The sequence below is a fragment of the Podarcis filfolensis genome (assembly GCF_964270895.1).
Source record: "Podarcis filfolensis genome assembly, chromosome: 10".
NCBI lineage: Eukaryota > Metazoa > Chordata > Lepidosauria > Squamata > Lacertidae > Podarcis > Podarcis filfolensis.
Genome location: NC_139612.1, coordinates 56,408,925 through 56,431,713, shown reverse-complemented (window position 1 = coordinate 56,431,713; position 22,789 = coordinate 56,408,925). Strand labels below are relative to the sequence as shown.

The 22,789-nt window shown below is 45.7% G+C and overlaps 1 protein-coding gene across 5 annotated transcripts in view; it reads left to right on the top strand.

Annotated features, from left to right (window-relative positions):
• WASHC1 (WASH complex subunit 1) overlaps positions 1 to 22,789 on the top strand; it is a 65,001-nt gene that overhangs the window by 21,883 nt on the left and 20,329 nt on the right. For all 5 annotated transcript variants that reach the window (XM_083572374.1, XM_083572373.1, XM_083572376.1 and 2 more), the window contains exons 3-4: positions 19,489 to 19,600; positions 21,587 to 21,733. In XM_083572374.1, coding sequence (XP_083428500.1) covers positions 19,489 to 19,600; positions 21,587 to 21,733 — 259 coding nt within the window. The remainder of the gene's footprint in view (positions 1 to 19,488; positions 19,601 to 21,586; positions 21,734 to 22,789) is intronic.

Here is a 22,789-nt window from a genome sequence, read left to right as displayed (position 1 = left end):
ATATCTTATTTCTGTACCCTTGTCTACATGCACATCACAAATGTAGCCTTGGATCTGTGTGGTTTTAAAACAGTACAGTGGCACCTTGGGTTACATACGCTTCAGGTTACATACGCTTCAGGTTACGGACTCCGCTAACCCAGAAATAGTACCTCGGGTTAAGAACTTTGCTTCAGGATGAGAACAGAAATTGTGCTCCGGCGGTGCGGCAGCAGCAGCAGGAGGCCCCATTAGCTAAAATGGTGCTTCAGGTTAAGAACAGTTTCAGGTTAAGTACGGACCTCCAGAACGCGTTAAGTACTTAACCCAAGGTACCACTGTAATGTGCACTGAAGAGGCTAGGTAAGGTAACTGCTGAGAAGTGTATAGCAAAGCCACTCTTTTCACCCACCCACCACAAAACAAGTAAATGTTAAAAATGCAAACATTCCCAGTGGCCAGGAATTGCAAGTGGAGCTTGTGCTGTTGCAGTCAGGTCTTGCTTGCCGCAGTCCTGTCAAGTCCAGCATTCTGCTGTCATAGTGGCCAACCAGGTGTTTATGAGAAGCTCGCAAGCAAGACATGAGCTTAGCAGCTTTCTCATGATCCCCAGAAACTGCTATTCAAGGGCATTCTGCCCCAGATGCTTCCCCTTGTACAGAAGCAGAAAGCAGAATGTCAGGAAGGGATGTCTACAAGATTATGACAAAAGATAGAGGCAGGACTCCAGTTCACAGGTGGCCCATTTTCTTGAAGTGGTCTTACACATTACGCTGGGGTGACTAACCTGCAACCCTCCAGATGTTGCTGAACTACAACTCCCATCAGTCTCAGCCAGCCCAGTCAGGGCTGATGGGATCTGTAGTCTGGCAACATCTGGAAGGGGGCACAGGTTAACCACCCTTGCTTTCTACCACGGGAACGTATGAGTTATTTCTGTATACCGCAGTGCCCCTCCCCTCCTTCCCTGGGAGAAAGGGCTCCCTCTCTTAGCATGCCTGTCACACTCAAATCTCGGAACGCCAGCCGTGGCACTGCTCCCTTACTCTTGAGTGCACTTCTGGCTTGTAATTACTAATTCTTTCCTACAACAGGAGGGACTCCATCAGGCCTTTTGTTTGCTTTGCCTTTCCTTGGAGCTCTCTGATATAATTAATAATGATTCGGTAATTATGCAGGCGTCTGATTAAAAGTTCCATAACCTTGGGTGTTCTGTGCCAATCAGAGGGAAAGCTTTCAAGGTGAGAATCTCACCACTTAGCAGAGAATGACCTTTTCTTTCTGCTATCTTGAGATAAGATGTATGGATCTCACATTTTTTTGGGGGGGGGGGAGCTCTGGCTTATCAGGGTGAAGTGTTAAGCTTTGAGCCTTCAAAAAGAGAGCTGTGCTGAGAGTATGGATTGGAGTGCCTCTGGTGCAGCATCTGCAGTGAACTGGTTGAAAGGACTCTGGGCATTATATCACACCATCACAGGACTTCTTTGGGATGAATGTGCACTAAGATTTTCCCCTCATCCTAAAGGTGTTTTTGTCTGTAATGCAGGACTCTGCGTCTGCTGGTGTTTTACTTCTACCTGAATGCCAAAAACTGCTGAAACTTGACTCCCAAGGCTTTCAGCTTATGTTTTGAAAAGTTTCTAGATGCCGTGTGTAAAGATTTTATTGGAAATGTGTGTTGAAAACTTGGAGGCCAGAGGAGTTGGATAGCATTCCAGTGATCAGAGGGTGCGCTGCAATGGCCTCTATGTAACTTATTGTCTCTCCCCATACCTGTCGCTGTACCATAAGCTTCTTAATCCATGACCTGCAGAATAAATGGCGCAGATCTGCAAGATGTTGGGGCTGCTATTTAAAAGCCCAGAACATGCACAATCCTTCTCGTGTGTTCCGTGATAACCAGTTCAAGAACTCTTTGCATAGGCCAGGGCAGGTATCCAGCAACTAGATACAACCCAGATGCCCCTGAGCTTGCAAAATAGGGAGGCCAGGTTTTGTGCTTTACAGAGGAAAGTCCTCTATTTGAAGGGCTGTCTAACTCGAGTGCAGTTTAAAGATAAATCAGTTCTGAGAAAGGGAGGATGGAAGGGTTCCTGAAACAGCCCATCAATGGCTAGCACTTGGATTTCAGACTGAGCAGGCAAACAAGTCACATTCTTCACAGCCTTCCCTGCTATATACATTAGCATATGAAAATTTTATGTTTATTTGTGCCCTGTCCTGCCCTTCTTGGTAAGTCACCACTCTATTGCAAAACGACTACCGTGTGCTCCAGTAGCACATTAAAAAGGGGGAAAGTGGGAAGCTGGAGACAGAATGGTTGCTGTCTAGGACATCTGCATCAAGAGTTGGACAACTTTCCAGCATTTTGAAGTGAAGCATTGTCGGTAGTAGTTCAGATGTCTGCTGGTTGGCCATCATTATCCAGGCAGGCCAGAGATCCCGCACACAGAGGCGTAGGAAGGTCAGGTGGTACCCTGTGCAGAAAATTTCTTGTAACCCCCCCCCCCATTTGAATTTTTTTTTCTTGCCTGCAAAAATGGTTTTACATTATTTCATATTTTCTTACAAAGGAATGTGGATTCTGAGCCTCTGATAACAAGTAGGCGACTATGGACAGATACTTAAATCTACAGGATGGATTGTGTTTTGGCTTGTGTAATTTTATTTTATTTATATTTATTGTTTGTTTATTTAATAAAATTTATTTTAAAAAGCCTGCAAAGTGGTTTACCAAAACAAAAAAACAAAAAAAACCATAGAGGTAAAATCAAGAAAAATGAACAATCCTACTTTAAAACATACAAAAACAAAAATATTAAAATTAAAATTACTTCAGCTTCCTAAGCATCTAGGTATGCTTGCCTAAAGAAGAATGCTTTTAGCAGGTGCCTGAAAAGAGTCTAGCAAAGGCATGTGCTTTGTTAAAATTTCATCCTTCACGACATAGGAAAACGGCCAAGTAAACAGCTATTTTTGTGGAGGAGGGTCAAGATATTAACTGATATGCATGAAATTTCATATGTAGCTATATAATCCCTAGTGCAGTAAGATAAGACCTTTGGAGCAGGCTTTTTTTAAAAAAAGTTTTTTTATGAACCGCCCTAGTAGGGCAGTAATTGTTCCTTGATAATTTGTCACCCCCTCCATGATGGCACCTGGGGCAGACCGCTCCCCGCCCCCCTTTCCTACACCCCTGCCCGCACAATGACCTGATTGCTCGCCTCCCACAAGAGAGTTTCCACAGCAGCTTTGGAGACCAATCCTAGCCAGTCCTTATAAATTGCACAGGACTCAGCCCCCTCGTATCCTGGGTTCTAGCACTTCAGTTAAACAAATGTTCCCAAAGACACGCTGGGTACATGAGTTGCTCAGTGTAGGTAGGTGGCAGGCCAGAGTCCGAGCTCTTTTTTAAAAGCACATAAAAATGGATGAATTAAGTTTTATCATGCCACAAAAGAAGTTCATGCATTTGTTAGTCTTTAAGGTGCCAGGAAGCTTTTCGTTGTCCTCATAACAGACCGGCATGGCTACCCTTCCAAAATGGAACACTGTCCCTGCTGCCAAGCAATACCTGCTAAAAACTTACTGGGGAGATTTGTACTTGCCACCCTTGCTCACCGTAATGCTGTGTACACATGTCGTGCCGAGTGACGCTTGATCGAAGCCACGTGCGTTTTGAAGAGTCTGGGATTTTGCAGGCAGGACACTTTGCTTCCGAAAGAAACTGAAGGAGGTTTTTAGTGGCACTTGAAAAACAAGTGGCCTCTGCTCTGTAGCCTGAGACCTTTGGCCCAAGCCGATTATCAGATCAACTTTGGATGCCACCAGGGCAGTGCTGGCATAGTAATTTGGGGAATTCTCCCTAAATAAAGAGGAGGCTATATTCTCACATGGTGGGCGAGGGGAAAAGAGAGGAGCAAGTCATGAGAATTGTGTAGCATATACAGACTTCAGCCTGGATTGGGTTCAGACACATCCACGCAGATATGAATTTCCAGTAGTGGGCATCCTTGGATTTATTTCTGCCTTGGCCCTGCTTACTTTGGGTGTCATATTTTTCCTGACTTCCCATGAGCATCTGGTTGGCTGCCATGCTGAACTACGTAGACCTCTGGGCTGCCATGCTGAGGTAGGTAGACCTTTGGTCTCATTCACCTGGGCTCTTCATATGTTTTTTAGTCTTTAACCTTTTGAGGCCCTAGCTTTAAAATGGGCCTCTATGTTGCAGGTAAAATTTGCACTTTTTTACCTGTATATGTGGTTCTCTTTCTCCTCCCAGCAGCCACAGTGCATGGTATTTGTGGTTTCCCTCTCCATGAATCCTAAGTCAGATGGAAACGTGGAAATATTTGGAAACCACACCCTTTGCAGTCAGGGCTAGATTTAGGTGTGATGAGGCCCTAAGCTACTGAAGGTAATGGGGCCCTTTATATGTCCAGCTAGCCCCCTAGGCTCTGTTCTCAGTATGGCAGCAGGGGCAGATTTACGGCAGTGTGAGCAGTGTGGTTGTCAAGAAGGGCGCCTTCTCAAAGCCCGTTAAGCGCTTGCCCGGCTTTGGGACGGAGATAGGGAGGGCTCTAGGACCCTACCAGAGCTTCATGCTTCCTTCCCAAAGCCTGACTTAAGGGCTTCAAATGGCCTTGTACAGGGCGGCATATTTCCAAGGTCCCCAGTGGTGGCGGAACCAGTTGCGCTGCCCTAAATCCGCCTCTGTAGTGAGCAATCCTGCCTGCCATCTCTCCAGAAGCCTGCCATCTTCTCTGTAATCATAGAAGCAATTGACATTAGGAGAATAGAATGGTTGTTTCCTGCTGTGTAGACATACCATTCCGTAATGGCTGGCAACACAGAGCAGCACCATTTTATAAGCCTTACCGGCATAGCCGCTTGTGGGACTTACAGGGCATTTTGACTCCTTCCCTGTCCTTTCTATATTGCAGTTAGCAGGACCTCATAAGCAACCCCAGGGATCTTGGATGGAATTGCAAATGGCATCAGTATATTTCTTAAAATGCAGCATAGATTTCAGGACAAGAGTCAAATGTTGTTGAATGAGAGCAATACGCCCACCAATTAGGGACCAGTGCCCTGGGAGAACAGTGCTTTGTATCGCTTAAGGACAACTTGTTCTAGCATCTCTGCATGGTGACTCTCAACTCCCCAGGAAGGCGTGTTACTCACTGCATGTGTATGCTTGCTGGCCCCTAATGCATGTATACCCTCTAAGCAGTTCAATAGCATAACGTCTCTTAGGCCAGCAAATTGCGTTCTGGGAAATGCCAAGTGCAGAAGGTTGATATAGTTAGCTGCTACATGCTTCGACTCTAAATGCCTGGTGTATTTAGCAAATCTGGCTGCAGTTCTTCCTTTCCCCATATATTATACGAAGGTCAGGCTTCAGAAGAACGCTCTTCAGCTTGCTAGGATAGTTAGCACTTAAATGGCAGGGAAAGGCCAGAGCAGAATGGTAGAGTGTCTGCTTGGCATGCATGCAGGATGTCTCAGCTTCAGTTCCAGGTAAAGCTGGGAAATACACCTGTCTGAAATGCTGGAAAGGTGAGCTAGTTGGACCAGTGCTTTGACTCTGCACAAGGCAGCTTCCTGTGCTCATACATAGCACATCCAGAGAGAAGTTGTGTCCTTAATCAGCTTTGGCTGTGGCCAAGTGTGGAAGGGTCATGCTTGTCTGGACAGGTTGCTCTAGGGTGGGGTCCTCTGTCATGGCAGCTTGGTCCGGAAGTGTTTGGCTCGTTCAGCTACCCACTCAAGGGCTGAACATGCCTCTCCTGAGAAATTGAGGAGGCCCTAGAGGAACCACTCACTTCCCAGGAGGAAAGAGTCGTAGAGATGTGAAGGCTCAGGAAAAAAGTGGGGAGGGGACCCCATTTTCCTTAGTTTTTCTCCTGAAGCCCTTTGTTTACTTTGTTTTGCCCGAAAAATTGGACATGTGAAAGGATAGAGAAGCTTGTTTGAGTCCCAGCATACCTTCAGTTTTTAGAGGTCCATGCCTGGATAGCTCAATTGGTTAGAGCATGGTGCTGATAATGCCAAGGTTGCAGGTTCGATCCCTGTATGGGACAGCTGCATATTCCTGCATTGGAGGGGGTTGGACTAGAATTCAGGGGTCAGCAACCTAAGGCCCATGGGCCAGAAGTGGCCCACGGAGGCCGTTTAACCGGCCCATGAGCTGCCCCCAAAGCGAGCCGCCCATTTGGCGATTACTCGTGCTAAACCAGCACGGTGCAGGGACTCTCTTCCGCAGCTCCGGAAATCGCTCCTGCACATGCCCAGACGCCGGAAATCGCTCCTGCGCATGCCCAGACGCCAGAAAGCGCTTCTGCACAGGCCCTAATGCCGGAAATTGCATCTGCGCAGGCGTGATTTTCAGCATATGGGCATGTGCAGAAGCGATTTCCGGCACCGTGGACACGCGCAGACGCAATTTCCGCCGTCATGCTGCGCCAACCCAGCCCACGGAGGATCTCCGCAGGAGTGATCCGGCCCATGCCCAGTAAGCCTTTCTGACCCCTGGACTAGATGATCCCTAGGGTCCCTTCCAACTCTCCAATTCTATGAAATTTGACGACAAATGCAAAGAAGCAGCCACTGATAGTGATAGCTCAGCAAAGGAGACTGATTAAATTGGTTGGTGCCTGACAGAACCTTTATTTGGGAACTTCGTGTGAAGGATGTATCTGGTTTGCTCAGGTGAAAGGGAGGGCAGTGGGTTTTTTGTGGTGCGCAGTGCTTCTTTTCCATTATAAAAAACCCTTAGATATCAGCAGACGTGAACAAATTTGACAACCATCTCAACATCAATGCTATCTGCACACTCCTTTAAATAATTCAGCAACACTCTCACCAAGGAGGTTTATCTCTGGTTGCATGATATACCAGCCCCCTCCCCACCCATTTTTTTCGGGTCTCTTGTGATTTGCAAGAAGGCATCATATGCAGGTTTCCTTTGCCAGCCTTGTTTGTCTTAATAAAAGCGGGAAGGTCTGCCTTTCCCCATCACAGTCAACCCCTAAGCCCTCCCACTGGAGTTCAATTTCATGTTCTTTTCTTATGGGTACGTTTCTTCCACTCATTGGGCCCCCAAGGAGCAGATTCAGAGAAGTCACTTCACTTTACAGGCATGCCTTCAGTCAGAGGTTTGGTGGGGAGGGAGCTGTCTGGAAATATAACACTCTGCAGCTTGAAATATCTCTCACTGCAAACTCCCAGCAACAAAGTGGGGAGGGAAGGGAGAAGAAGTGCGAAAGGTCTGCTCTTCACACTTGGATGGAAGATTACGCTATCTCTCCCTCTCCCTCTCTCTAGTCTTTCCTTTTTGACTAAATGTACTGTCAATGGGCCGTGTCTGAAATTAGAAAGGGCTCGGAGGCTGGGGGGGGGGCACGTAAAGTCTTTTGTTAACAGACTCATGAAAAAGGACAAATCTCTCAGTAGTTTGAGGAGAAGAAATTTCTCTGTGACCGGAGAGATATAGGACAGCACCAAGGATGTCAGGAGAACTACACAGGACCCGTAACTGCATGGAAAGATTTATTACCGTATTGGCCCAAATATAAGCAGCACCCGAATGTAAGCTGCACCTTTAAAATCCAAGGGGAGGGGGGAGAAAAAAAAGACATTGCCTGAATATAAGACACTCCATTACAATTCTGCAGGCACTCACACCCGTTCCATTTTACCGTATGTCTGTTTCAGCAGCGATGTCGTAAAAGCCAGTTTTTGTAAGGTCGCGAATTTAAGCCACAGTTTAACTTTTCATGGTTAGAATTTGGAAAAAAGTGAGGCTTATATTCCGGCCAATACAGTATGTGTGAACACAACACAACTTTATTCAGGGAGGTAGCCATTTTAAAAACCAACGTGGATGCCAGAGGCCTTGTTAGGGGGTGGCCTAGGGACTCCAAGCCCTAGGTCTTTGGGGCAAGATGCCTAATCTCCAATTCTTACCCTAGGGTTGCCACACGTCCTCAACTTCCTTGACATAGCTGGTATTTTGCCCTCTTAACAGTGTCTGGGCGGAAATTGCTGAAATGATCTGTATGGCAGCTCATGTTGGAAGTGTAGATTTTGTCGAATTTCATTAAAAATAGCTGAAGAACTCTTTCTTGTTTTGAAGAAGCTCAACAACTTTGGGCAAAACTCAACAACTTTTGTGTCCATATTTCCACTTTTTAAAATACGACAACCCTATCTTACCCCTTTTTAAACTTTGTTTTCTTATTTTAAATGGTGGGTGGTTGTGTGGCAAAATGCAGTTCTAGTGATACCCAAGTTGACTATCTTAGTTTGCCCAGGGGCACACAATGGATATTATTCAGTACTCTCATTCCTGTGGATTTTTGGCTGCACATTGAAGCTTCCCCTCCCTCTCTTTAAAAAGAGAACTTTAAATGAGCTAACACCACCAGCATTTTACTTTTTAAAATGCTAGAGCAGTGTGCAGGCCCCTTCAGATCAGGGATCTGCCTTGTGCTTATGCTACTTTGTAAAACACCATGTAGACAGATAAACTAAAATCTTAAGAACAAACGAGCAGCTTATACTGACTACAAAAAGGATAAGGGAGTTAGACAGGAAGACCTATAGGAAGGGCAAAGATGAGAATGGAACAGCAGGCAGAAAAATCCAAGTCAAGCGGCAGAACGAAGAATGCAAACAAGAGGTTGGGAGATGAGAAATGAGTAAAATCAACAAAGAGAACATTGCAATAGTGCAGATGTACGATAGCAAGAGACGGCCGGAAGAACAGCAGTGTTGACACAGAAGGAAGACTGGATCTTAGAGATTGTGCAAATGGAAGTGGCAAACTTATGAACTGATTTGAACTTGAAGAGTGGAAAATACAGAGGAAGGAAAAGCTGCAGGAAGTTAGAAGTGTGCAGTCTACAAAGTGTATGTCAGAAGTGATACTTTTTTTTTTAAAAAAAGGGACTGTTTTGCATCTAATCCTAAACATGCAGCTGTAATAATACTCATGTCAGTGTCATTTAATGAAGGCTGATGCCCGAGTCAGCTTCCTTTTATATACTTGCTTGAGTATTGTTTAGCGCAGATTTGACAACCATCTTCCAGTCTCCACTTTACCAATAGCACAATAAAGATTCACAGATTTTACATGAAGGTCCCACTACTATAGATCTGAACAAGAAACATACGTTGGCATCTGTCTGTCTCAAGAGATAATAGAAGAGTGTGCCGTTGGGGGTCAAGTCAAGCTGTTGGAGAGTTACAATGCCTGCTGTGGCTGTAGAGACCAATACGGAAGAGACTTGTTTTGTTGCAGCTGGGCCAGAAGAAGGCATCCGTGCTGATGCAAATGTACCATAGCGTTTCTTCTTTCTACACTCCTCCCAGTGGTCATTCCTCCTCTGGTCACTTCTGTGGATTCATGACCTAACTTATTGTCTCCAGGCGCTGTTGGTTGTTGAAATCTGACCTTGCCTGCTGAATTAAAGCTCGGTTAAGCAAAAAAACTCTTTTCTGTGCATCTGATAAGATCCAATTCAGCAGGTGCGATTGAATTTTCATAGGGCACAGCCGTGGAACAGTAAGAAAAGCTCTTGGACCCGGGGGAATTACCGTATTTTTTGCTCTATAAGACTCACTTTTTTCCCTCCTAAAAAGTAAGGGGAAATGTGTGTGCGTCTTATGGAGTGAATGCAGGCTGCGCAGCTATCCCAGAAGCCAGAACAGCAAGAGGGATTGCTGCTTTCGCCGCGCAGCGATCCCTCTTGCTGTTTTGGCCTCTGAGATTCAGAATATTTTTTTTCTTGTTTTCCTCCTCCAAAAACTAGGTGCGTCTTGTGGTCTGGTGCGTCTTATAGAGCGAAAAATACGGTAATTGTTACATAATACAATTGAAATACGGGTCAAGTGAAAGTGTGGGTGATCCCTTGGTGTCGCCAGTCCCAAGCTGTGGGATTGGGCAGGCATCTCTTCTTTTGACTTCCAGGTGTCTCTTGAAGACTTTTTTAAAATGTCAACAGGCCTATGCAATTGTTTAACATCTTCTTCAGCATCCAGTTATTTTAATGATTGTTCTGTACAGCCAATAACCAAATCACACAAGAGTTCTGTTCCCGCCCGCCCCCCACATGTGTCGACAGGGCACATATAAGCGGTTTTTTGCCCTGCCTCAATTTCACCCCCGTTCTGCCGCCTTCTGGGTCCATTGCGTCAATTGGATGTGCCCAAAATGGCCTCCGCCTGTATTACTTTAAGAGTTTTTAAATGTTGCTGTACGCCTTTCTGATGTTTTGCAAGAGGGCAGTATGTAAGAAATAAATAAATAAAATAGTTCTCCACACAAAAAAATAGTTCTATACAGACTGAAAATTCCATTTTGTTGCAGGAGGGGAGGTTAGGGTAGAAGTCTTCTTCTATTGGACACACTGACTGTCTGAATGGGTTTTCCCTCCCTCTTGTATGGGGGAGCATTCAGTCACGTGAGCCCCCACTTTGCTCCTTGAAGTGGTCCAGTCCAGGCAGAGGACTGGTTCTCTCTGAGAACCAGGGGCAAGGGGGCTGTAGCACACATTATGCAGCAATAGTGGAGCTGCTGGCTATCCCAGCTTCCTGACAAGTGTGCCAGTATGTAGGCTTATCATCTGTTACTTTTTCAGTGTACATATAAACAACATAATGTGTGAGGAGCCTTGTTTAAAGACAGCTTTTACCCATGACAGATGGCCAAGTTGACTTGCTTTTATACTAAAAACCTCCAGTAACTTAAACCCTTGCCTGTTTTTAAGTGTCATTATGATAACAAAAAATGGGTGAGCATGCAATGGGGCTTTTAAAAATAATAATGCAAGTGAAAAGCTGAGTTAACAATAGATGCCTGCAACCGCAACTTGCAAAATGTATATAAACTGTTTTTTCCAGAATGATAGATTTTGTGTACTTATGTAACTGTCTGTTCAATATTTCCAAGTCAATTTTACAATGTTTAATTCGTCAAAACAGTCAGATGAGATCTTGCTTTGTTCCATCACTGTTTCTGCATCAATAGAGAAGTTCCCCGTCAAGGTTATGAGCAGAATTGGTAAACATACCGAGAATCACCGTAGATTTTCTCTCCCAGACCCATTTAAACTAGTGCTCTGTAGAAACTTGTTCTCTCAAAGGTGTTTCGTTGCTGCGAAAAAGGCTTCCATTTTTCTACTGCTTTCTCGGGTATTATTATTAATATTATTAATTGTCTTTTATATCCATCTCAGAAGGGACACGGGTGGCGCTGTGGGTTAAACCACAGAGCCTAGGGCTTGCTGATCAGAAGGTCGGCGGTTCAAATCCCCATGACGGGGTGAGCTCCCGTTGCTCGGTCCCTGCTCCTGCCAACCTAGCAGTTTGAAAGCACGTCAGAGTGCAAGTAGATAAATAGGTACCGCTCCGGTGGGAAGGTAAATGGCATTTCTGTGCGCTGCTCTGGTTCTCCAGAAGCGGCTTAGTCATGCTGGCCACATGACCCAGAAGCTGTACGCCGGCTCCCTCGGCCAATAAAGCGAGATGAGCACCACAACCCCAGAGTCGGTCACGACTGGACCTAATGGTCAGGGGTCCCTTTACCTTTACCTTTATATCCATCTCAAGGCAGTTGACAAACATACCCTTTAAACAATTACAATACCAAAAAACAAACAAACCACAATTAAAAATAGGCTTAGAAACAAAAATGAACACCTAAGGCAAAATAAGCACCTTTTAATCTAGCTGGGAAAATGTGTCAAAACAAAATGTATTTAATAGTTTCTGGAAAGTACACACAGTGGATTCTCTAGCCACACTGAAAGCCTTGCTCTCAGTTACTGTGCAGTGAGCTACTGATATTTTGGGGTCTTTAATGAGAAATTCTCCTGCAGAACGCAGGTGGTCTCTCAGGTAACCCAATCCTGATCTGAATAGGGCCCTTATATGTTAGTACCAAAAATCTTCCAATTAACCCTTGTTCAGCTCCATCCTGTGCTCTTAAGGCGATGTCATTAAAGAGCCCTGAACTGCACAGAGGAAACCATGTCCATCGTTCTCCCTACCCTACTCCTTCAATGGGCACCACCCCTCCCAGAAACTAGGGCAGTGCTTTTGGAGGAAGGAGCTGCATAGTGGACTCATTCAGTGTGGCCTAGGACAGGGACGTCCAACTCCCAGGGGAAAAAACTGGCAGTGATCTGGAGTTCAGAGTTGTTGAGCTTTTTTTTTTTAGGGGGGCAGGTCAAGGTTGTTGAACTTTTTTTAGGGGAGGAGCAGAAAGTTGTTGACTTTGGGGAGGGGCTTCTCAAAGTTCTTGCCCTTTTTTAAAACAGTAAGTGTGCGGAATTAAAGTAAATCGCTCACCAACAGCATCCGGTAACAAACGAACACAGTGCAACAGCATAAACGCAATGCAGGGAAAGACCGAGGGGGGTGGAGGCATTGTTATAAACAATGCGAGTGATCCTGCGATCGACCACGGTAATCTGGGGATTGACCTGTTGATCATGATCGACCAGTTGGACACTCCTGGCCTAGGATGTTTGACATTACCTGAGCATCGTAAGACGGAGAGGGTGTATGGGGTGTTAGGGGAGGAGGAGTACCTCTGGTGGGGGACACCTTGTGCTCTTTCTGGGGTACTTTGACCACCTGTGGTCCCCACCCTGCACTCAGCTCTCACCTGTGGCTACTAGAAGCTGTCAGCATGTGACAGTGGCCGCACCCCAAGAATGGCTTTGACTGGACGGCTAAACCAGGTGAGGGTAGCCGATGGGTCTCAAACCCTCGGTGAATTAGGAACTTCCCCTGCATGCAAAGATAGGCTTTGACCGGTTGAGCAGAATAGACCATCCAGTAGTACGTCCAGTGGTCAAGGAGGCGTGCACTTGCTGTAGAGGGAAGTGAGGGGCAGATGGGGCTCAACAACCTGGGAAGGTAGCCCATCTAGGAGAAGGAAAGCTCTGATCCTAAACCTCCGCTGCCTTACTGAATATCTTTGGGAGAAGCAAAGGCTATGGAGTAAACCCTGCACAAATCCAGAGTGGAGTCCCTAAGATGGTTGGATGGCGTCTTGTACACCTCCTTCTGGCAACTGCTGCAGCCTAGCTTGGTGCCAAATGTATTGCTCTACTTTCCTTTGGACCACATCAGTGAGGCCGAGGGGGGGTCTTGTCACATGGGCAGCCCTGGACCTCCAGGCACACTGTCCAGGCTTCCGCCCCAGGAGGCCACTTTGGTGCTGCTAAGGAGCAGTTTGATTTCACCTCCGAAGGTGCACTCCATTGTCGCTCAAGGCAGACGGATGCCAGCAACAATAAGACGATGTAGCCCTTCCCTACTGCAGCAACACGAAGAAGATATTTTAAAAATTGGAGGTCTGAGAACTGATACCTTTTTAACTCTGAGGAGCAACTCTATTGAAATGTAAAGTTTGGAAATCAAAGCAAATAGATAGGGTGAAAACAAGCCCTGTTGAATCTGCTGCAGAAAAAAACACACCCTTTCTCCATGTACTGGTAAGTGTATGGGTGAGATGTCTTTATGTCTGCCTGCGTTCAGCCTGACAGCTCTGATCTTTACAATTCCCCACAAGGCAGTTTAGCACCTCCCTAAGTGGGACTGTCTGCTAGCATTTCAGCACCTGCAAATCAGGCTCAAGGAGTAATCAAAGTGTGATAAACATTAATTAGGATAATCGCCAATAGCTTAATGGGGGTGGAAGAAGAAATCTTGATTACGTTTTTCCCTCATGGGAATTCTACCCGTCAAGTTTTTGATTGCACTTACTCAGACATGAAATAAGACGTGGAGAAGCTGCTTTGAATGTGAAAGGGGGGAAAGAGGCAAACAAGTAGGGCTGGGACGTTTTTCCCCCCTTGTGACTGAACACTTGAACTTATTTGGCTTTCCTGTGGGGAAAACATACACACACAATAATTTGTTGCCTTTCAAACTTTTGAGGGGAAATTGGCATTTATAATGGTCTTTAAATGCATCCCTGATCACCCATAAATTGGAAGTGTCTGCTGTTTCCCTCTGTGCTTTCACGAGCTAATAATTGACTGTATAGAAGAAGTTTTGTGCGGGGGTTTTATTGAATGTGCAGCACTCTCCAAGGGCACCGATGTCTCCAACTCTCTCCTGACTCTGAAAAGCCATTGCCGGCCTCCCTCTGCCCCTCCACACAGGAACAGCAGTTGTCTAAGCTGGTACCATGCTTGAAGGAGAGAATCGTAGAATTTTAGAGTTGGGAAGGTGCACCCAAAGGTCGTCTAGTCTGACCCTCTGTATTGCAGGAATCACAGCTGAAGCATCCATGGCAGGTGGCCATCCAACCTCTGCTTAAAAACTTCCAATGAAGGAGAGTCCTGCAACTTTTGAAGAAGTCCATTCCACTGTCAAACAGATTTTACCACCAGAAAGTTCTTCCTGTTGTTTAGTCAGAATCTCCTTTCCAGAGTCCTACCCTCTGGAGCAGGAGAAAGCAAGCTTGCTCCATCCTCCATGTGGTTTTGTATATATTGTGGCATTTTATGCATTGGGACTTGCAGTTATTTTTATTATTCATAGTTTAGTAAGTATTGTAATTATTAAGAGTGAATTTCTAATTATCATTTGCTGATGTTTTGAGAGTTAATTTTATAGCGTACTATTATATTCCAATAGATTATTAAATATTACTTTATTTGATATAAGTCGTTTCATTTTAAAGTTAGGTTTTATTATTACCTTTTGTATTAGATCAGATTATTATAAGCTGTGTGTTCTTTGTGGTATATTTTGATGCTGTAAGTCGCCATGTGCATAGCAATATTGAAGGGCGGCATACAAATTAAAAGTGAAATGAAACGAAATGAAAATTCATTCTTGGCCCTGCACCCAAGTAGTGCTGTGGCTGCCCCACACTCTTGAACTCATACGCGCATACACACACACACACACACACACACACACACACCTCTGCCCACCGCAGTGCTGAGTCTATACTTCAACTCCCCCTTTTTACTGTTGCCACCCAAACCTGTGAGGTCGGGGGGGTTGTGTGTACACAATAGTTTCTGTCTGGAATTCAGCCTTGTGCTCACCCTTAATCTGCCATTTTGCATGTACGAAAGATGGGCTTCAGGAGCTCCTATGCTTGGTGTCTGCCAACCTGCAAAACCACAGGGCATTCCTGCTGGCAATTGCTTGGTTTCAGCGCCCAAGGCTGGCAGCTGTACAGACCACCTTTCCCTTTGCCTGGCCTCTCTCTCTCTCTCTCTTACTGCTCTATCCTATACATATGCAGTAGGTCTTAGGGGGACAGTCATTTAATACTTGAGCTGTTTTATCCTCTTGTGCTGTTCATTTCTCATTTCGTTCTGTAATGTTCTTTCTCCTTGACTGATCATTTACTTTTCTACTTGAGACATGAAATTGGAGTTGCTTGGTATTCTGGGATGGTCTACTTCGCAGCTTTCCTTGACGTTTCTGGTGCTCAGCTGTAATTGCCTAACCTCCTCCCATTCTTTCGGGGGCCCTCTCTTTATTGGAGTGAGTTATTGTTAGTCGATTTGTGCCTGCCTAGGACCCAGCTACTGATTACAAATGACCCTTCGATGACTTATCTGCCTCAGGCAGTTAGTGCCGGCTGGTCTCTTGTTTATCGAGCAGTTTGGCACATATTAATTGCGAACACTGACCTCCATTTCTGAGCCATCCCTAGCCCTGTATTGCCCTGTGAATCCAAGACCTTATAAACCACCCTGGCGTTCACTCTCTTTAACTCCTAACATGGCCTCTCTATCTTATTCAGGCCCCTCTTCCATCACTGCATGCATCAAATCCAGGGGCAACAGCTGCTACCAGAGCATTGGTGCTTTATCCCATCAGACAAAAGGCACTGCATAGTTGTGAAGATCACCGATGAACAAAGTTACGCTCTCACTTATGCATTAAGAGTATGGATTGACAAAGTTGCCGCAAAACATGGAGATTCTGGAAATGCACTGGTCATCTGTATACAGGTTAGAATAGGGAGCTTATGAAGAGGCCAAACAGACAAATCCAGTGTCCATTTAAGTCCAAGGGTAGCCAATGTTTTGCCCTGCAGATGTTGTAAACTAACTTCTATCAGCTCCAGACAGGATGGTCAATGGATACATCCTGAGAGATGTAGTCCATATCAACCGTAGGCCACCATGTTGACTACCCTGATCAAGCCTTAGCATCCTGATTTCAACAGTGGCTAACTGGGTGATTCTGAAGGACCAGCTGACAAGGTCATGACGGCAACAAGGGCCTGCCCTGCTATTTACCTGCTGGTATTCAGCGTTACATGGAAGCTGAACATGGATAATTTTACAAAGTCTTAACGCCAAGGTTGCTGGTTCGATCCCCATATGGGACAGCTGCATATCCCTGCATTGCAGAGAGTTGGACTAGATGATCCTCAAGCTCCCTTCCAACTCTATGATTGTATAAGGAGCTCAGGGTGGTATACACTTTTGTCTTCCGGTTCCATATTTTGTCTTCATAGCAACTCTTGAGTTATATTAGGCCAGGACTGGGGAACCTGTTGAATCAGCCTCAGCTAACATAGCCAGCGGTCAGGGATGATGGGAGCTGTAGTCCAACAACATCTAGAGAACCTCACATTCCCTATCCCTTCATTTGACTGTGAGATGATGACTGACCTGAAGTCACCCAGTGAGCTTCATGGCTGAGTAGGGATTTGGACCCAGGTCTCCCCAGTCTTAGGTTGATACGCTAATAATCAAACCAGGTACAAGGAATCTTTTCCTGTTAAAGGTTGCATTCCCTCAGGGTTAAATTGAAAGGGGACCAGAGCCGAGCATGGGGGGTGGGGAGCCTTCCTTCCTTCCCCACCCAGTGGGCTACCTGGGGAGGGTGAGATCACTATCTTGCCAAAGATCTGGACAGATTCCTTGCAGAGCAATCACTTCACAATTGGAGGCAGTAATGCTTCTGAATACCCGTTGCTGGAAACCACAGGAGGGAAATGTGCTCTTGTGCTCGGGTTCTGTTTGTGGGTTTCACCTGGTTTGCCGCTGCCTGCTGTTTACCATTCTGCTACAGAGAGCTGGCCATCTGAGACCCTTATCGGTGATCCCCCAATCACCACACTATCTCTGTCCTTCTGTCTTGAACAGATTTATATTCTAGTGCTTTTGCAATTCAGAGAAAAGGGGCAGATGCTGGTTTGTTTGAACTGTAGGTTGGACTCACACCTTTATCTGCCTCTTAAAGAAAGAACCTCTGCAGCTCTCTCTTTCTAAATGTGTCCTTAAGACTCACCTGAAAGGAATCCTTGATTTTTCATAGCAGAACTTCAGGCTGTACTTAGAGAGGAGACATAACACTGTATTCCAGCTGGTTAAGTCAAGGAAGCCCTATAGTATAAGGTGAATATAAAATACATTCCAGATCACAGCCCAACTACAATTGGGTGCATGCAGATGGCTGTTTGCCAAGTAATTTTTGCCATTGCTGTTACACTGTGGTTGTGATTCCCTGTAACCACTTGGGAAGTAAGTCATCTGCATTGGCTTGCAACTTGGGAAGGAAACCTTGGCAAGCTTCTGTACCTGGTCAGAAATTTAAGGAGCAGGAAGAGGAAGGCAATACCAGTGACCAGCTTACCAAGTGGTCACATGCATGATGTGGTGACTTCTCAATTGTTAAAATGTTCTCTGTCTTCATCCTTAATTCCTGTTTGAACCCCATGGAGCTTCAGTTAGTCACAACTCATTGCCCTGGTGCTCTGAGTGTTGACTTGCTTCCTTTGTGGATTGAGAACCCTTGCAACAATATCAGTATCATGTGGGAAGAGGACAGAAAGGAAGAATAATAGAATCACAGAGTGGTAGAGCTGTAAGGAATCCTAGGGGTCATTTAGTCCAACCCCCTGCAATGAAGAAATCCTGCAATTCAGGAATCTATTGCCCAGCACAGGACTTGAATCTGCAACCCTGAGATTATGAGTCTCATTGCTCTACCAATTGAGCTACCCCAGGAGTTAAAATGTGAAAGGCTTAAAGGCATGTGCTTTGCATATTTAAGATCCCAGGTTTAGTCCTTTGGGTTTTGAGTTTAGGGATCTTAAGATATCAGACCCGAAGGCCACAGAAAGCCTATTCCATTCAGAGTAGATAGAACTTGGGTGGGCATGCTGTTAGTCTGACTTGGAATAAGGCACATATTCATTCGAAAATGAAAAGGTAAAATGATGCTGGCATGCTCAGCTGAGCAGTTTTTTCCTTTTCAGGTGGAGGTTATTGGAGGTGCCATTGTTCACTGTGAGGCAGCTTTCGAAATCAAAGTGTTCTTCTTCTTGTTACAATATTTTATGAAATATTACAAATACTCAGTGACAGTAAATAGCAGGGAAAGTTCCAAACTACGGTTGAAATAAATAAAAATCAAAGTGTTCTTGCTCATAGTCACACCTGTAAGTATAGAGTCTACTCTAGGATGCAGTGCACAAGTAACAGTGTGTATCCCTCAGTTTCTTGGTTTTATTTTTAGGTTCTCTACAGATGTGTTGTGAATTTGCTGCCCTAGCAAGGCTGCAGTAACAATCACTTTGTACACCTCCCTTAGTCAGCAACAATTGGATTATTGACTTGGGGATCTTATATGCAGTTTGAGCACTTGTATGTGCCTCGGGCGGAGATTTTGCTGGCACTGGTGAAAAGCTCGGAAGGATTAAATTTGGGTGGGAGGGGTAGGTTTCTTAATGCGGGGAGGGAGTAAAGGCAGGTGCAGAATGAAGCAATGTTAGTTATTTGGCCTGCCCACTACATTGCCACTCCAGCGGAGCTCAATTCTAATATTTTCCCATCAAAACAAAACCAAGCACTGTCAGACCCTCAACCCTGTCGCTTGCTCAATCCTTTTGTCATCTAACACAAGCGAAGTGTTCGCCTGGTCACTCAGCACTGCCAAATCTTGGAGGTGGTTTATAGAGGACAGTGTAAACAACCACATTGAGATCCAAGAAAGCTAAAATGTTTGGCAGACGCAAACTGACGGTAGCACAGGGATGGGGAACCTCAGGCCCAGGGCTCCAATACGGCCCTCCAGGCCTCTCTGTGTGGCCCTTGGAACTCTCTGCAGGCCACATCCTTCAGTAGCCCAATTTCACACTCAAAGGGCCTTTCCCAGCCATAATGTGTGCCTGAACTCTGATAACGCCTCTTGTTTTTCCAGACGTAGGTTAGAGAGGGGTGTGTGAATGTGTGTATAAAGGTAAAATTTGCATTAGTTGGTCTGCCCACTTTTGTCTCTGACCTCACCCTCCGAATGTGGCCCTCTGAAGGCTGCCCAGAAAGGAATGTGGCCCTCAGCCTGTAGAATGTTCCCCACCCCTGCTGCAGACAAATGCAGAAATAGCAACACAGAAGCTGGTTTCAGGAGGTCACAGGAAAAGTCTGAAAAGTGTGGGTGGCTGAGCAGTTAAGTGGTTTGTTGGCTTAACAGTTGAGTATTTCGTCTGAACGTTGGATTCTTTCTTAGGATTTCCCAGCAAGTGGAGACTAGCCGGAAACAGCTGCGGGCTATTGATGAGAGAGTCACTCTTGCTCAGGCCAAAATCGAGAAGATAAAGGGCAGCAAGAAAGCTATCAAGGTACCGCATGCTTGCTGTGGCTACTCTTCTGAAATCCCTCACACTGGTTTGACTAAAGGGTCCAGCTAATTATTGATGGGAATCCTGGTGTCGGTGGATTCTTGCAGTTGCCCAGTCTAGATTTCACCCCCTGCATTTGGCGTCTGTACTGGAAGAAATGTTTTCCCTGACCTGATGGTCCAAATACATTCCACGTGCAAGGAAAGCCAATGTGATGCCCTCCAAATATTGGTGGACCTCAGCTCTCATCTTCCCTGACCATCGCCCTTGCCAGCTGAGGCTTCTGGGAGTTGGGGCCCTACATGTAACACCAGTGTCCCCTTTATGGACTTTAGTTATCCTTTGATTTGGGTCGGAGGAAGAGGAAGTTTTCACTGGCAGAAAAATGCAGGGCATCACAACCACAAATTTGAGGTGTTTGGAATTTTTCAGAGCTCTTATGCTGAAGCACAGCTCTAAGCTCATCTGCAGCAAGCCTCTCTTCTCCTTTTGGAGGAGTGGGGGTGGAATTCTATTGCCTTTAATCTCCCCAATTCAGTTTCTCCTATTAAATCCTAGAGCATTACTGAGCCCAAAGGATGTTCCTCAATAGATGCCCCTGCTTTCCAATATTCCAAAGTCCTCTTCTCTTTTATTATTTCAGCCGCATTTCTCCCCCTCCCCCAGTGCATAAAGTGCTTTGCAGTATTTCTATCTTTCTTTCATTAGCAAATGGCTGAGTTTGAGCGTTACAAGTCAGAGATGAGGGTTCGCCCACAGTCACTGGGGAACTGTTTAGCTGAGACAGGGCTTAAACTGATTTCCCCCGTCTGGAATCACATTGACCCACAAGGGGTCTCGCTAGTGACATGGCAAGTGCTCCATTCTCATATTATGCCTATGATTTTGAGTCCACTAAGTGCATTGTTGTAAAGGGTTCTCCTGGGAGGGTGCCCTTAGACAATCCCACCTGTTCAGGAGTTCCTTGGAAGAGGGATGCTGAATGACCATGGTAAAAACCAACCCTGCCAGGTAGTACCTGCTGCTGCCTGTTAGTCCCCCGGCCTGAGCCAGGGGAAACTCAGGCTCTTTCTGGACATCCTTGGGATTCTCAGAGGCAAAAGACAGACCAATCGCTGTCCTTTGAGCCCTGAGCCCACAGTTATTCAACAGCATAACGCCAAGCACACAGGTACCAGATTTAGAGCCACAGCAGGATAAGTGCAATACTTTATTAAGGAGGGTATAAGCATAAAATCCACTTCCAATAAAAGACAACTAAGAAAAGGCTCACGGTGCAAAAATGCATTCAGGAATTCGAGTGCAGAGGAGGAAATAACAAAGCCAGCTTCTCTCGCCCTAATACCAACCATTAAAGTTATGGGCCCCACTGAGGTAGCAGGCTACACCCAGGCCTGCATAGAGGTTGCAATTCACAACCCTTCTTTGAGCCAGGGCCATCAGACCAAAGTCAAAGACCATTTTAATACAAAGCACTCTGCATATAGAGAAGGGTAGATTTTGCTTAGCCAATCAGGGTCTTGGGGCATCTCCCCTCCATCGCTGGAGGGTGTACGTTTTTGTACAAAATCTACATTCTGGTTGACCATGCAGCTGCTCAGTTAAGTCCTGCGCATTGTGACCTTGGCACCAGACACTCACAGGTGGCAAGATGAACTAATTAATGGAGCTTTTCCCCCTCAGTGGAGACTATACTCTAATTCTCAGTAAAAAGCCATTTTAAAATGAGTCAAAAAGGGGGAGTGATTTCTTTGCAATTATATTTCATATCTCAGAGTGCCTCAGCATGACTTGTAGGTTTATTGCACGGGTAAGGAATTAAAAGCTGGGAATTGAAGGCACCCAAATGCCATTCATAAGTCCTAGCTTTGCATTAACAGACTGATCCCACATGTGCTCACTTTCCATCGCCACATTGAATGTGTCCAGGCAACATGCCCTTTTCCTGTTCGGGTTCTATTTCTCCCCTTGCGCTTGTCCTCCCAGGTGTTCTCCAGTTCCAAATACCCTGCTCCCGAGCGGCTGCAAGAGTACTCCTCTATTTTTGCCGGTGCTGAAGACCTGGATGCACAGAAACGACCAAGGCGCAAGATTCAGAGCAAGCACAGAGTATTAGATGAGAAAACTCTGCAGGTAAGGTGAACGGGCAGCTTGCCAGCATCCTGTATCCGCAGGGACGGGTTTGGATTTTGAACAGTTGGGATGTGTGGATGAAAGCCTTAATTGGGGCGGCAGGAATAGCATTAGGAGAACCCTAAGGAATCAGAAGTATGGCAGAGAACAGGAGGGTTCTCTACCCCTGTTGCTGTATCAGGGTACCAAATCAGGGTGGCAAGTGTGTGTGCATGCATGCACATCCGTGCATCCGTGTCTCCTACTGATTGTGTCACCCAAAGGTGGGGGACAAACTGCTTTCTGAGTTGTTTTGGGGCCCACATGGACAGGCTAAGGAAGAAGAGAGGAAAGAAGATCTCAGTTCCCTTGGTAATTGTCTACTTCTCCCAGGCTCTGGTCCGGAGGTTTTCAAACTCTTATGCCTAGGAAGTTCTTTGGATAGTTCTTAAGGTGTTCTCCATAACGTGAGCTTCCTATTCACAAGGAGCTCAATTTCAGAGTGTTGTGCCCTCGCTAGAACATTGGAGCTACTGAACCAGAGTCTGTGCCCACAAACCTGGAGTATTTTTCCTTTTAGCAAGTAAGTTTTATAATGCAACTGGCATCTCCTCCAGCTCTTAGGATTCCCTCTGGGATTCCCTTGTTGGCTGTGGAGAATCAGCCAGTTAAGTACCCAAGAGTGGCAAGCAATATAGCTCACCAATCATTTTACAGGTCTTATTTTAGCCAGGGAAACGTTCTATCCTCAAGAGGAGTGCTAGCATGTGATGCTGCCTTCCTCGGACGTGGCTAACATGCAGTTCTGGGACCTGGAACAGATGGGAAAACTCTTCTCTCTTTTTTTTTTTTTCAGACCAGAGATCAACTATAAACTGCTTCTGGGGAGTACTCTTTCTTTCCTCCTTCCTAGAGAACCCAAAAATAAAGCTGCCTTTGAATTATTCAGCGCCTTAAACTTTCCTGCAGTTTAATGGAAGCAGAGTCTGTCACAGTAAAAAGTGACATGAATATTTCAGACTGGGCTCGGAAGTCACGGGAAGTGTGCGGAGAGCTTGTTAGCCCACCCAAAGGCAG